Below are 14663 nucleotides of genomic sequence, written 5' to 3'. Positions count from 1 at the left end.
GCGTGCCACTAGCAACTTCAAGGTAGAGCGTTTAACTCCTGCAGGGATCACATTATGCACGTCGCAAAAATATAAATTGTCTCGATAGTATAGACAAGCATTCAATCAAAACCTGGTACAAATTGGAGCCTGAATCACAGAAAAGTTCTGGTAGGCCACCACTGACATTACCCATAAAATAAGCTGGCATTGCACAAAGAACCTAAGCGATGCATCACAGCTGAGCAGTACAGTACACTCTTATTGGAATGGCTCTAGATGTCCACCAGTGCTGGGCTGACCTGAAACTGGAAACAGCGGTGAAACTCTTGGTCAGAACTCTGGTGGAGAAGTCTCTTGTTCTGCCCGTCGGCCATCAGAGATACGGTCATGACCAGGGTCTCGTTGGGCTGCAGAAGGCTGGCACAAAGCTTGGCCTCTGAGCCTGCCTGGATCACTGCAGGAATGGCTACCATGTAAACCCTACAGAGAAAACACCCGGCAACAGGAAAATCACTACCCAAAGACAGGATACCTCCAAACACAAAGCCAGGTGAAATACACAGGGGGATAAAGATCTGCAGAAAGGGTAGATGAAAAATTGCTCTAAAAGAAGATTAAACCCAGACGAGAGAAGCAAGTCTGATCACTAAATTCTAACTTGTGAGTGCAGATTGACTTACGGTCTTGGAGTCTCTTGACAGACACAAAGCCAGTGAATGCAGGCAAAGAGTATCCATCTCCAAACCTGAAGCCCAGGAAGAACCATGACTAAAGGAGAAGAATAAACCACCAAGTCTGTTATGACCCAGTATTCCTACATGGAAGACCTGCCTACTGCACTGTACACAGGTTGTGTCTAGATGGGATACAGATTGTCAATAGTTCTAACCTTATAGGTGAATTCATACACAGCAGGTTGGGAGAATTAGGTTAAGGGTTGGCTAATAAAATACAATTCTACAGGGAAGGGGGTGAGAGACCAAACAATTGAATTTAAAATTCTTTCCTGGGAACTGCAAACCATATCAGAAGCATCTACCCACTGACATACCACCAGACAGGGAGAAGCAACACCAAACAGGCACCAACCTAGTCTCAGACCATTTTGTACGCAAAACTGAAACACTCTAGTATGATATATTACATTTGTGGATGTCCATCATCCATTTCATATGATATGTTAAAAAATGTACATCTTACAAATCCCAATTTGTTGTGGCCAACATGAGCTAGGTAGCTAACATTATCTAGGCTAAACATTAGGAGTAAAGTTAATTAGCATGTTGGCTAACCTTAACCCTTTTAGCTAAGTAGTTCCAAAGTAGATGAAGTTGCTTATTACCCAAAATGTTATACGTCAGTTTTATTACACCCACCCCTCCACCCTTTTGGTTTTTGCCTTAAGTAGCTGTCAGTCTCCTGTAAAAATACCAAACTTACCATTTCATACAGATTTCAGTCTGGCAGATATACTTTTACTATGTTACGTACAGTCCATGAGACCAGGCTGCAGACACAGGTCGGTAAAAAGGCTCAATTGCATGTAGGTTAGTGTTACTTCTAGACCGAGTTACAATATATCGGGCTAGAAACTAGCGTGCACTAGGAGAAAGTATTCTGTTGCTAAGACCAGATGCAAGTTTGTTTTTTTTAACTGTTGTTTTGGGTATATGATTGCAACACAAGTTGCTATAGCACCTGTGACCTAGGCATACTCACCGCAGCGGGTTGTTTGTGGACTCAGTCGAACGTAAATCTCCCCCGTCGGTCATGTCCCTATAAATATCCTTAGTTACGGACTTTTTTTCTCTAATTACTAAGCGCTCGCACCTGCTGGATATTCAGGGAGTTCGATTAGACTGAACGGCCATTTCAAATGCGCGATCATATTGTCAACAAGGCAGCATGGTGCGTATAGTAATTCAGGAACATAGGTCTACAACATGTTTTCTATCCGTCAAATGTTTGCATTTTCAAACATTGGGAAGGCAGCTGAAGCACATATGTTTTTTTTTTTTATCAAGACCAAACACTTTTAGGCCTATGCATATGGAAACTTCGAATCCTAAATCATTACTGTAAGAAATTGTATTAGATATTGGTAACTTGTTTTAACAACTTCTCAACATTACCTATAAGTTGACACAACATACACACCCCCTCTTTCTCTTGGACATATGCTGGACACATAGGACATATACACGGCACCCACAATTCCCCTCCCCCATGACAATCACACAGACACACCCAACCCATGGTTGGACCTCAGGACAAAGAACTCTCAGGAACCAATGGAACGTGGACACCAGGCCTGATCAGGACTACCCAAGACCCAGATCGACCAATCGGAAGGCCGGACTCGCAGATCTACCTACTTTGCTTGTTGTCTATATAGTACTGAACATTTCTGGCAACTGGCCTCTTTCCGGACGATTCACTAGGAGTCAGACTGAAAGAGCCTTGCTGCAAGATTTTACTAAGATATCTTTACATGTAATTAAACGGCCTTATTATAAAATTATCCACCTCGTCCTATTGTCTCCTCTTGTTCTCCTGTCAACAGTAAACGTTTTACTAACAAACTTGGAAGCAGAGGATGGTCAAAACATATTTGTATTCGGCCCAATAGAAAATCCATCGGACAGGAGACGAGAGGGAGAAATTTATCCAGAGGAGAGGTGACCTTTGAGGGAGAATCGCGATTCAACCCACACAGGAAACTGATCAAAGAGCTCGAAACTAAAGAGGTGAGCAGATGCCCGTTTAACCAAAATCTGTATATTGTATTATAGCCAATATCTAAATTCAATGATCAGGAGTACTGTGGTGAGTGTGAATTCTTGCTAAATTTATGTGGAATTGTTTAGAATTTAAGGCATTGTGTACAGATATCTAAGTATTAATAGGTCAAAGACTTATTCACATAGTCTGGCACTACGCGGTATGCTGATCGAGTAGGTGTACAGTGAAGAATAAGCTTTATAACGATTCACATAGTCGGGCCATATTTGACAGTCGATCAGGTAGGGGTTACCGTGAAGAATCCATAATTAAAAGATGGGATCCAAATAGCCGGGCAGTAGTTAGATTTGGCAAATCAGCTAGGTGTTACCGTGAAGACCCATAAAAAAAAAAAAAAAAAAAAAAAAAAAAAAAAATATATAACGATTCACACAGTCGGGCCATATTTGACAGTCGATCAGATAGGGGTACCGTGAAGAATCCATACGTTTTCAAATAGTCGTGCAGTAGCTATACTTAGCTAGGTGTTACGTGAGAAATCTAATGTGTTTTCAAATAGTCGTGCAGTAGCTATACTTAGCTAGGTGTTACGTGAGAAATCTAATGTGATATTGCATGTGTAAGTTGTGTTGTAATTGTATGTGTAAGTTGTGTTGTCGCAATGTGGGGGATTGAACGTTCCACGAGACCAATTGCTACTAACTAGCCATATGCTAGTTGAGGCTGTGATAAAGTGACCGCCGTGTCGATGTGTATATATTGCTGTGAAGCAACTATTTTCTGCTGATGAGTTGACCGGATTTTTCCCTCTCCTGCTGTTGATAAATCTCTAAGGGTTAGAATCAATTTGAGAATTATTATAGAAGCGCGTGAATTACTAGTATATTGTCCCCAAAGGAAATTTCTGAAATGTTTTGGCAAAGTATTTAATTAATCGGAAAAAGTTCAAATTAATCGGAAAAGTTAATAGAAATAATATCTTTCGAATTATATATCATATAATTGCCATTCCAATTATATCAGGAGCGCCTGAATTACTAGTATATTGTCCCCAAAGGACACTTCTGAAATATTTTGCCAAAGTATTTAATTAATTAAATTAGCGAAAAGCAATAATATCTTTTATTAAAAGTACCTAAAACTGTCATTCCAATTATAACAGGAGCGCGTGAATATATTCGTATATTGTTTCAAAGAGATATAGCTGAAATATTGTTGGAAAACGAAAATAATTCATCGAATACACGGCAATAAAATCCTTTGTCCACGCGAGTCGGACACGAGACTGGGGGAGGTTAGGGGAAGAAAAACACATCGCTGGTTTCGATCAGTAACGGGCTAAAGTATACAAAGATAATAATAGACCCAGACATAGCTTAACGACAAAATGACCACGACTATCGTCCCCAAACACAAATTCAACGAATATTTAGATCAGAGAATGAAAGACAGAGCAGGCGGGAAATTACACTACAAACCCGTTAAAAAGATTTGGGAGGAAGTGAGGCTGAGATGGACTCAAACAGGTTTCCTTAGTGGAGTCGCCCCATCAAAAGGGCAACTCCTCATTATGGAGAAAGAATTGGAGGAAGCAGTGAAGCAAGGGATAGAATGTGAAGTTGATAAGAATAAGAGTCACTTATTTAAAAAAGAAGGGACAAAGCAAAGGGAAAAGGCACAGGCTGAGATGAGAATAGGTTTATGGGCAATTGAGGAAATTAGGAAAGCTCTCCCTTACCGGAAACCTGATACGATGGGAGTGGTCACTGGAGCACCAACTGACACCAAAGAGGGCAGGCCCAACAATAATGACGCCCCACCTACCACCACAGCAGCCCCATCGGCCCCAACCCATCTCAGGGGCACTGTGGGGTTAATGGCAATTCCCCAGGCTCAGTTCAACTCCCATGTGCATCACCACATTACCCAATACAATAAGGATAAGGGAGGGGCTGAAACACAAATCCAGTCCCTACAGGTACAACTTTTGAAACTACAATTGAAAGAGGCCCAGAAAGGAGAGAAACCCAAGAAACAGATGGTGGCTGAAGACCAACAAGAAATCTCACAAATCATTGAAAAAACTGTTTCCCGAATGATACAGCAACAACAACTACCCATCTTCACCCAGCAGGGACCACCTATACACCCACCCCAGGAGCAGCCATTCCAACTGCCGTATGCCTACCCGCTTCAGCCATACCCTTCGTCGGAACCACCACTACAACCCTACTACCCACTACCACAATCAAACTATTCACCCACATGGGGACAGCCCCAGAGGTACTCTGGATCTTATGGAAGCTGTCATAATTGTAAACAAGCTGGGCATATGGTGCGACAGTGTCCACACCCAATAACCCCGGCCCAAAGCCAGTTTCTGGCCAAAAGGGGACGAGGATACGCCCCTAGACCAAGGGGGAGTCAGGCCAATGATGTATCAACCACGTGCGGCCCTTCAACCCGCATACAATCACCCCAATCCAGACCCGAATCAGCAATCACCTCCCCCTTTTCAGGGCATGGCTGACGAATATGCCCCATGGCCCTGAAGCTGCTCACCACTAACCTACACTCATCATTGACCTGGACTACTGAAGCATCAAAGGCTTTTGCACTCTTGAAAACAGATCTCTAAGTGGCAGTAGCCCTAACAGCACCTGACTAAAAAAAAAACAACAAGTTCCATCTGGATGTTTCTGAAAAAGAAGGATTTACATCATCCATCCTTTTCCAGAACCTAGAGGGGGAGAGTAGAGTGTTGATGTATCACTCCTCCAAACTGGGCCACATTGAAGAAGGACAAATCACATGCTCCAGGTATGTGGCTGCAGTGGCAAAAGCTATTGGAAAAACAGCCCACATGATAATGTGCCATCCATGGGAAATCCACACCCACCATGGGGTTGCAGCATATCTGATGAGCAAAGAATTCACGTTCAGCGCTGAAAGGAAAACGAAAATCCAGAATAAATGCACACAATCACACATCACATTTGTCAACACTGAAAAAAACATGGCAGACGCACTCAATGCTGAAGGTCTACCCCACTCCTGTGCAGAAAGAGCTGCACAGGAACTGAAACGGAGACCTGACCTGGGGAACGAACCACTCACCAACACACACAGATATGGGGAAAGACAATGTGACAAATGGAAAAAGGTACCTGTTAGTTATGGTAGACAGGTTCTCTAAATGGGTTGAGGCAATACCAACAGCAGGGGAGGATGCAAAATAGGTCATTAAGTGGCTGCAAACCGAACTCATGTGTATTGTTTAATGACAAACGCTCCATGTACCAATAGGGTCGGATGTGTAAATGTCAACTGATTGTTGTTTAATGATGGGGTTAGTGTACAGGCCACAATCTCATAAGTCTCGTGGAACGCGCCAATCAAATGTATATGCAGGTTTGAAGTTGATTTGGGTTGAAGTCCTGCCCCTGGCGTTGCTGGCCATGATAGCCTCTCCAGGTGCAGGCACCCATCTCTCTCCTCATGAGACAATGGCTGGAGGAGTCATGCTTGGTCCACCAAGGAAGGGAGGTCATATGCCCGCCCTTGATGTACAACAAATTGTAATGTTTGATAATTGACGGAACTTTCTGCAGCTCTCTCCACACAGATTCATAAGGTCCAACGGGGAAGCAGAAGGGAGATCTGGCACACGGAAGGTAAAAATTGGTGACTGGGTGGGGTTAATGTCCACAAGAGAAAGTGGCTAGAACCCAGGTGGACTGGACAGTACGAAGTGAGGGAGGTTACTTCACACTCAGTCCAGGTCAAAGGTAAATCAGGCGCACCTTGGCACCACCTCACACATTGCACTCCAGCCCCAATCCCTTCTAGAACACTGACAGAAGTCAGAGCTGATTTAAACAGCTTAAATTCGATTCCAAATGAAGACATTTCTGACTCAGGTGATGCGGAATCAAACTCCGCCTCCCCTGATAAAGGAACCTCGCCCAGTTAGAGGGATATTTCTCCCTCCCTGGGCAAGGCTAGGGATATCTGGCCCCTTATTTGTGATATTCCTACTGACATTTGGGGTGTCCCTGGGCACTTTCACATGGTTAATAGAATAACTATAACCGGATCCCCATGGATGTATGTCACGGACACTCTAGTCTAACTAGGTAATAATAGATTAAAAAATTTAAAAAAATTAAAAATTTAGAAAACAATAGTTAAAATAAGAAACTAATATGGCTCAAATTGAGAAGGTTGAATAAGAGTGGGTGGAGAGCTATGCAGAGAATGGACAGAAGATGGCAGTATTGCAGCACCCAAATGGTCTCCCAGCCGACTGGTTGAATGCTGGTGACATAATTTTGTTTTTTGGAGTAAACATTAAGGTTAAGGGTTTCCGTGTACCCAGAGATAAGATATCTTAAAAGAATACACTCATATGGGAATAGGAGTTTTACTTTCTGAGTTTTATTTAGGCAAGGGACTTTGAGAAGATAAAGGGTTCTTTTGGTATGTTTAGATATGGAACACGAATGTAGGTGTAACATTTTGACCTGTTTTCTGTTTTCATTGCATTTTCCGGCGACTTGATCACTCGCGGGGAAATGTGGTGAGAATAATGAGATTGTGTCATTTGGGATACTAGTTTTGAGGTAAATTGATTATAATAGAGTTTATAACTCTTGACCATAAGGTAAGCATTTGTATTGGCCATTAGAAGATAGAGATAGGTTAATTAAGGTTATGTTAGGACTTTAGAGATTGACACTATAAGACCTGTGGTTATTTTTAAATCCATGCAGATAAAGTCAAAACAGTGAGACACTTAGTTAATATTGTAAAGGAACACATAGAAAAAGGCAGACAGATGGGTCTACCCCGCACTGTTGAGACCTTGAAGGTTTGAGAGCAGAGTGGGGAGGGTGGACCAGGAAATGAGCAAGGTAGGCTGTGAAATAAGATAGGAGAGAAAGGGGTTAACATATATAAGCAGCACAGATACATTTCAAAGTAGATAAGTCACTTGACAGAGAATTGGAAAAGAATAGATATGAATGTACGCCCAAGGGAGAATTGGATATGCGGGGAATAAAAGGGACGTTCCTAGAATATGATGTACTAAGTTATTATTTAGAGTAGGTAAGGTTGATACCTGGCCAGAGCCAGGTATCAAACGAAGGAGGGTACATTGTGGACTAGGAAAGGATGGGGCCTATTGGATAATAAACTTATTTAAAATTAAACATTTATAGCTAAAAAAAAATAGGCATAGAAGTTAAATATATAATCAGAAAGAACAAATGAGGAACTGTTTGCTAACCAAACCTGTATGTCCAAGAGTTTATACATTGCAGGTGAATTAAGGGAGAAGGTGAATCACTCGACCTGGGGGCATATCGCACTTGGAGGGTGAGACACACTGACACTGCCGAATGATCACAGAGTTAAGGAGAAGAACCGTTGCTAATAGAGCTCGGGGATCAACTCCTTAATGAAGAATTCCCTGCCCCCGACCTTTCCTCACTGTGTTCGTTCATAGAAGTGAAAGTGTTGCTTGGTCTCTGGCTGATGATGTGTTCTCTGGGAGAGGGTGGGGTTTTACAGGACTGCTTGTAGTCCTGAGCTGTCTGATCAGGATACGATGGGGATGATACCATCGCAGTGCTGCCAGAACCACCACCAGTTTCAACGGACCAGGGTTCAGCCGGCCTCCTCCACCACTTCAAGACCAAGTCCCACACCACCACCTAAGCTCTCCAATCCGGTACAGATAATAAATATAAAAGACATCTCAGATAGTGAACATTTGGGGACGGAAACTGGTTATGAGGAAAGGGAGAATATGTGGTTGGCCTACAAAACACTTAATAGAAAAGACTGTGTCGTATGTGGACATGCCAGACCTATTCTGGCTGCTCACCCATTTGTCCTAAGTAATGGGGAAGGTTGGATGTGCATATTGGAAAAGTTCGAGCCAAATTCAACCCTGTGTAAAACTCTGAGTTTTGTGTTCCCAGTGGTCCCTCCCCAGAAGGTACCGTGGGGAGTTAAGGCATATGGGGGATATAACAGCTGTATCCCTGGCACAGGTAGCGGTATAGACTATGGAGGGCTCCCTGCTACTACCTGCATCACTAATACCACTAGGAACTAGAGGTGTTGCTGATGTATGGTGGATGTGTGGACCTGCCAGGCGGGTGACCCCATTTTTGAAAGGAAATTGTCGTTGCTCATGTGTTTTGGCCAGTCTGATACCACCGTTGCCTATTATTATAGCTAATCAACTTCTGGGAGTTACACAGGACACAGAGGCTTGGGACCAACCCAGGAGACGGCAGAAACGTGACGCTCCTTGGTCCGAGGGTACAGATAACATGCACACCAACCTGTTGGGGGTCCCAATAGGGGTCCCCCACGAATTCCAGACATTAACCAGGAATGATGGCCTGTGGCATCTGATGCCCATCATTGGCCCAGCTATTGTTGATGTTAAACAAAAGGTCTGGATCAATTATAAACACACCCACACAGGACTTACTGGGATGGCTGAACAATTGGATGCTGCCTCACAAACCAGTAGACACAATAGACTAACACTGGACATAAGTCTGGCCAACCAGGGAGGTGTATGTAAAAAGATTGTAGAACAGTGTTGCACGTTTGTTCCTAACAATACTAGTCCGGATGGGAGCATTTCAAAAGCTCTGAGTGGGTTGGCAAGGTTATCTGTGGAGATGAAGGGTCTTGCAGGTGTGGAGGAGAGTGGACTGTTCCCCTGGCTGGGTGGTTGTTTTGGTAAGTACACTGCGATGATGATTACTGGATTTCTGACACTAGTTGTTGTTTTTCATTTCTGTGTTGCCTGTATCATACCTTGTTTGAAGAAGTTTGTTACAGATGTGTAAGGAGCCTCTAGTATGATGCCGTTGCTTGATGCTCCAGTTGGAGAGGCTGATACGAAAACGAGCTTCCGCAGGAGAGTGGGCTGACAGAGGAGGACCCTTGGTTTGCTGTAGTTGATGTTGAATGAATAAAAAGTGATGTTTGTCCTCCCTGTTGTGAAGGTTTGAAGTTCCCGGGTGGCGACGAGCCCACCTGGTACAGGTTGCATAGAGGGATGGACCTGAGGGTTTAACATATTCTCGTTTTTTGGTTTACTAATGTGTGGTTGGCCACTCCAGGGGTAGTTATTGGAGTGGTCTCCTTTTTGGTCCTTGCTCATTTACGACTCAACTTACATTGATGCTATTGGTCTCCCTAGGGGGTGCCAGATGAATATAAACTGGCGGACCAAGTGACAGCTGGGTTTGAATCATCATTTTGTTGGTGGTGTACAGTTAATAAAAATGTGGACAGAATTAACTACATTCATTTTAATGTCCAGAAACTGGGCAATTGGACTCAACAAGGCTTCGAGGCGGTCCATGGACAATTGGCAGCTACGTCCCTGATGGCATTTCAAAATAGAATCGCGGTTGATATGTTATTGGCTGAACGGGGGGGGGTCTGTGCAATGTTTGGTGAACAGTGTTGTACTTTCATTCCCAATAACACAGCTACGGATGGGAGTCTAACTGTAGCATTGGAGGGACTTCGTACCCTTAATGGTAAGATGAAACAGCATTCTGGAGTGGACACTACTATGTGGGACTCATGGATGGATGCTTTTGGTAAATATAAGACGCTGGTTTCCTCCATCCTAGTATCAATTTCTGTTTTTGCGGCCATTCTTGTACTTTGTGGATGCTGTTGCATTCCATGTGCGCGCACGCTTGGTAGCTGTGTTATAACTGCCGCCATAGACCCTAATCAGGAAAGGGCCCAAATGTTCCCATTGCTTGATGATGGGGAAGCTGGACCTGTCTATCTATTTGAGGACTAAGATACTTTTATGTCACGTCTCTTGTGAGACGTGAAGAGAGGGAATCAAAAATTTGTCTTCTGACAAATTTTATCCCATAGCTTTGTCTTTTTATACTTTTATGTCACGTCTCTTGTGAGACGTGAAGAGAGGGAATCAAAAATTTGTCTTCTGACAAATTTTATCCCATAGCTTTGTCTTTTTATACTTTTATGTCACGTCTCTTGTGAGACGTGAAGAGAGGGAATCAAAAATTTGTCTTCTGACAAATTTTATCCCATAGCTTTGTCTTTTTATACTTTTATGTCACGTCTCTTGTGAGACGTGAAGAGAGGGAATTAAAAATTTGTCTTCTGACAAATTTTATCCTTTAGTTTTGTCTTTTATATACTTTTATGTCACGTCTCTTGTGAGACGTGAAGAGGGGGATTTGTAAGAAATTGTATTAGATATTGGTAACTTGTTTTAACAACTTCTCAACATTACCTATAAGTTGACACAACATACACACCCCCTCTTTCTCTTGGACATATGCTGGACACATAGGACATATACACGGCACCCACAATTCCCCTCCCCCATGACAATCACACAGACACACCCAACCCATGGTTGGACCTCAGGACAAAGAACTCTCAGGAACCAATGGAACGTGGACACCAGGCCTGATCAGGACTACCCAAGACCCAGATCGACCAATCGGAAGGCCGGACTCGCAGATCTACCTACTTTGCTTGTTGTCTATATAGTACTGAACATTTCTGGAAACTGGCCTCTTTCCGGACGATTCACTAGGAGTCAGACTGAAAGAGCCTTGCTGCAAGATTTTACTAAGATATCTTTACATGTAATTAAACGGCCTTATTATAAAATTATCCACCTCGTCCTATTGTCTCCTCTTGTTCTCCTGTCAACAGTAAACGTTTTACTAACATTACTCCGCGTACTTTTGTACACTGCTGCAATTCGCTGTTTGTTTGTTACCTATGCGTAGTCACTTCGCCCCCACCTCCATGATGATTACCTCAACTAGCCTGTGGACTCGGTACCGGTGCCCCCTGTATATAGCCTCGTTATTGTGTTACTTTTTATTTTAGTCTACTTGGTCAATATTTTCTTCTTCTTGAACTGCACTGTTGGTTAAGGGCTTGTAAGTCAGCATTTCACGATAAAGTCTACACTTGTTGTATTCGGCGCATGTGACAAATACAATTTGATTTGATTTGACCTACATCACTTTGTTTTGATCCGGCTTTGAAAGTGGCACCTGGCTCAGGCTCCAGAGACATCCCGGACACTCCTTCCACCGGGGTAACGCAGGACAGATAATTGAATCCCCTCCTATCACAGCTGTTAAACTCTGTAACTGTTTTAAAGTCACCATTGGCCTCATGGTAAAATCCCTGAGCAGCTTCCTTCCTCTCTGGCAACTGAGTTGGGAAGAACGCCTGTATCTTTGCAGTGACTGGGTGTATCGACACACCATCCAAAGTGTAATTCATAACTTCACCATGTTGAGATATTCAATATCTGCTTTTTATTTTTACCCATCTACCAACCCATCTGCTCTAATCTGTGAGCCATTAGAAAACCTTCCTAGTTTTTGTGGTTGAATCTGTGTTTGAAATTCACTGCTCGACTGAGGCAACTTACAGATAATTCTATGTGTGGGGTATTACAGTCATTACTGCACACAGTGAGTACATGCAACTTATGTGACTTGTTCAGCACATTTATTTAGGCTTGCCATAACAAAGAGGTTGAATACCTATTGACAAGACATTTCAGCTTTTTATTTGTAAAAAAGTAATAAATAAAAAAACAATTCCACTTTGACATTATGGGGTATTGTGGGTAGGCCAGTGACCAAACAAATCTCTGTGTAATCCATTTTAAATTCAGGCTGTACCATTTGGAAAAAGTCAAGGGGTGTGAATACTTATGAATGAAACCTTGACATGTCTTCTCCCCTCCTCCAGACCAAGGTGAAGTACCTGAAGCAGACGTCAGTGATGCTCCAGAGGGAGTTTAGAGGGGACATCCCTAACACAGTGGAGGGCCTGGTACGACTACCTGGAGTAGGACCCAAGATGGCTCACCTGGCCATGGACATCGCCTGGCACCAGGCCTGGCACGTCCACCGTATCTCCAACCGGCTGGGATGGACGAGAGGTGGGACCAAGAACCCAGAGGAGACACGCAAGGCCCTGGAAGACTGGTTACCAAGGTAACCAGACAACACCACTTCCTGTACCTCTGACCCATCAGGTCACTCGTTAACCAGTCACTGGCCAATCAGATCCCTTACAGCAGGTAAGGGAAACATTTGGCCTTGTGATTTCTGTCCGACATGATTTTGATGAAGACGGGGATGGTGATTGATGATCTTCCTCTCTCTTCCCCGACACAGGGATCTATGGAGTGAGATCAACTGGTTGCTGGTGGGGTTTGGTCAACAGGTGTGTCAATCCTCTGCTCCGTGTGTCTGAACCAGCACAGCTGTCCCTCCACCCATCAAGCCTCCCCAGCCAAGAGGCCTACAGCTGGGTCACCTCGCTCACCACACTCCCCCAAGACCTCCAGGGTTAAGCTGGAGCTTGGTTTGGGGTTACCACCCCCCTCCTCAGCCACACATGTCAAAGAGGAACCTCTGGCTACCACCCTCTCCCCTCCTCTGCTGCCCAGAAAGAGGAAGTCCAAAGCCAAAACCTTCTCTACATGATATGACAGAAGGGGGTAGAATCCCTATAGAGATATAGGGACCTGGTCCCAATTCTCTCTCCTTCCTCCCAAAGTGTACACGTGTCACTTCCCTTGACTGATGTGAAATGACTGGTACTAGAGATATGGTGGTAACTCCTACTTGCCCAGTGGTATTAATTTCTTTAGCAGGGAGACCATTTTTGGACTGAATTTCTGCAGACCCCATTTATTTTGCTAGAATTTCACAACCCCAACCCAAAATTACCTTCAAATCATTGCATTCAGATTTTTTACATCAACTAATAACCAATTCATTAAACTGAAAAACAAATGTACTCAATTGTTTTTTTCAAATGATCTCAAACACGTTTGCATATTGTCCCATACAATAATCAGCACTTAAATGTTCTGTTCCAAAAACTAATAGCGACCACTGACAGTCCTTGCAGATATACCAGAGTGCCTAAGATGTGGAATTAACAATGCGAGTGTATAACCCCGTTACTCAGTGCCACAAGTGATTGAGTTCCCTCAGGAGACTACAGGGTGGTTTGGTGACCACTGCCTTACTGGATCCAACTGACTGTCAGGGTCCTAATCTGAGTTTATGGATAGAATACACTTGATATCATTTGCACCCTTAACAGTGACCACTGAAGTGAGTTGATATTATCCATTAATATACATGCAACAACTTCAAGGATTTTCCAGAGTTACAGTTCATAAGGAAAGCAGTCGATTCAAATCAATTAGGCCCTGATCTATGGATTACATGTGACTGGGCAGGGGCACAGCCATGGGAGGGCACAGGCCCACCCACTGAGCCAGACCATCAGAATGAGGTTCCCCCCCCGCAAAAAGGCTTTACTACAGCCAGAAATACTCCTGTTTCATCAGCTGTCCAGGTGGCTGGTCTCAGACGGTCCTGCAGGTGAAGAAGCCGGATGTGGAGTTCCTGGGCTGGCAGGGTTACACGTGGTCGCGAGGCCAGTTGGAAGTACTGGGAAATTCTTTAAAAATGACACTGGATGCGGGAAATGGTAGAGAAATGATTCAATTTTCTGGCAACAGCTCTGGCAGACATTTCTGCAGTCAGCATGCCAATTGCACGCGCCCTCAACTTGACAGCTGTGGCATTGCGACAAAACTGCACATTTTAGTGGCCTTACTGTCCCCAGCACAAGGTGTACGCGTGTCATCAGCCCCACCTGTCAAGTGGCTGGATTACCTTGTCAAAATGCTCAAATTTGTGTACAATTTGAGAGCTTTCTTTGTGCGTATGGAACATTTCTGGGATCTTCTATTTCAGCTCATGAAACATGGGAACAATTTACATGGTAATATATTTGTGTTCACTATTGTTTAAGAATTCCTGCGTACTGTCCAATCAAGAGGGCTTGCTAAA

The 14663-nt window shown here is 43.6% G+C and overlaps 1 protein-coding gene and 1 long non-coding RNA gene across 2 annotated transcripts; one reads left to right on the top strand and one right to left on the bottom strand.

The window, feature by feature from the left end:
• Positions 1-289: 289 nt before the first annotated feature.
• On the bottom strand, positions 290-1962 carry LOC120039445. Its single transcript, XR_005475424.1, has 3 exons — positions 1702-1962; positions 663-750; positions 290-462 (listed from the first exon to the last, which is right to left on the bottom strand). It is a non-coding gene; the product is annotated as an uncharacterized LOC120039445 (long non-coding RNA).
• A 727-nt stretch (positions 1963-2689) lies between these two features.
• Positions 2690-13593, top strand: LOC120039444 (endonuclease III-like protein 1). The gene is made up of 4 exons (XM_038984839.1): positions 2690-2729; positions 6336-6398; positions 12535-12782; positions 12966-13593. Exons 3-4 carry the CDS (start codon positions 12568-12570, stop codon positions 13042-13044), a joined length of 294 nt encoding a protein of 97 aa, XP_038840767.1. The 5' UTR covers positions 2690-2729; positions 6336-6398; positions 12535-12567; the 3' UTR covers positions 13045-13593.
• Positions 13594-14663: the final 1070 nt, after the last annotated feature.

The sequence above is a fragment of the Salvelinus namaycush genome, unplaced genomic scaffold (genome assembly GCF_016432855.1).
Source record: "Salvelinus namaycush isolate Seneca unplaced genomic scaffold, SaNama_1.0 Scaffold2710, whole genome shotgun sequence".
NCBI lineage: Eukaryota > Metazoa > Chordata > Actinopteri > Salmoniformes > Salmonidae > Salvelinus > Salvelinus namaycush.
This window is presented reverse-complemented; position numbering and strand designations above follow the sequence as displayed.

Excerpts from the sequence above, each read along its gene's own strand:
- LOC120039444 (XM_038984839.1), top strand. The coding sequence starts at position 12,568 with ATGCTCCAGAGGGAGTTTAGAGGGGACATCCCTAACACAGTGGAGGGC. Across the intron at positions 12,783-12,965 it reads CTGGAAGACTGGTTACCAAG|GGATCTATGGAGTGAGATCA; the intron begins GTAACCAGACAA and ends TCCCCGACACAG.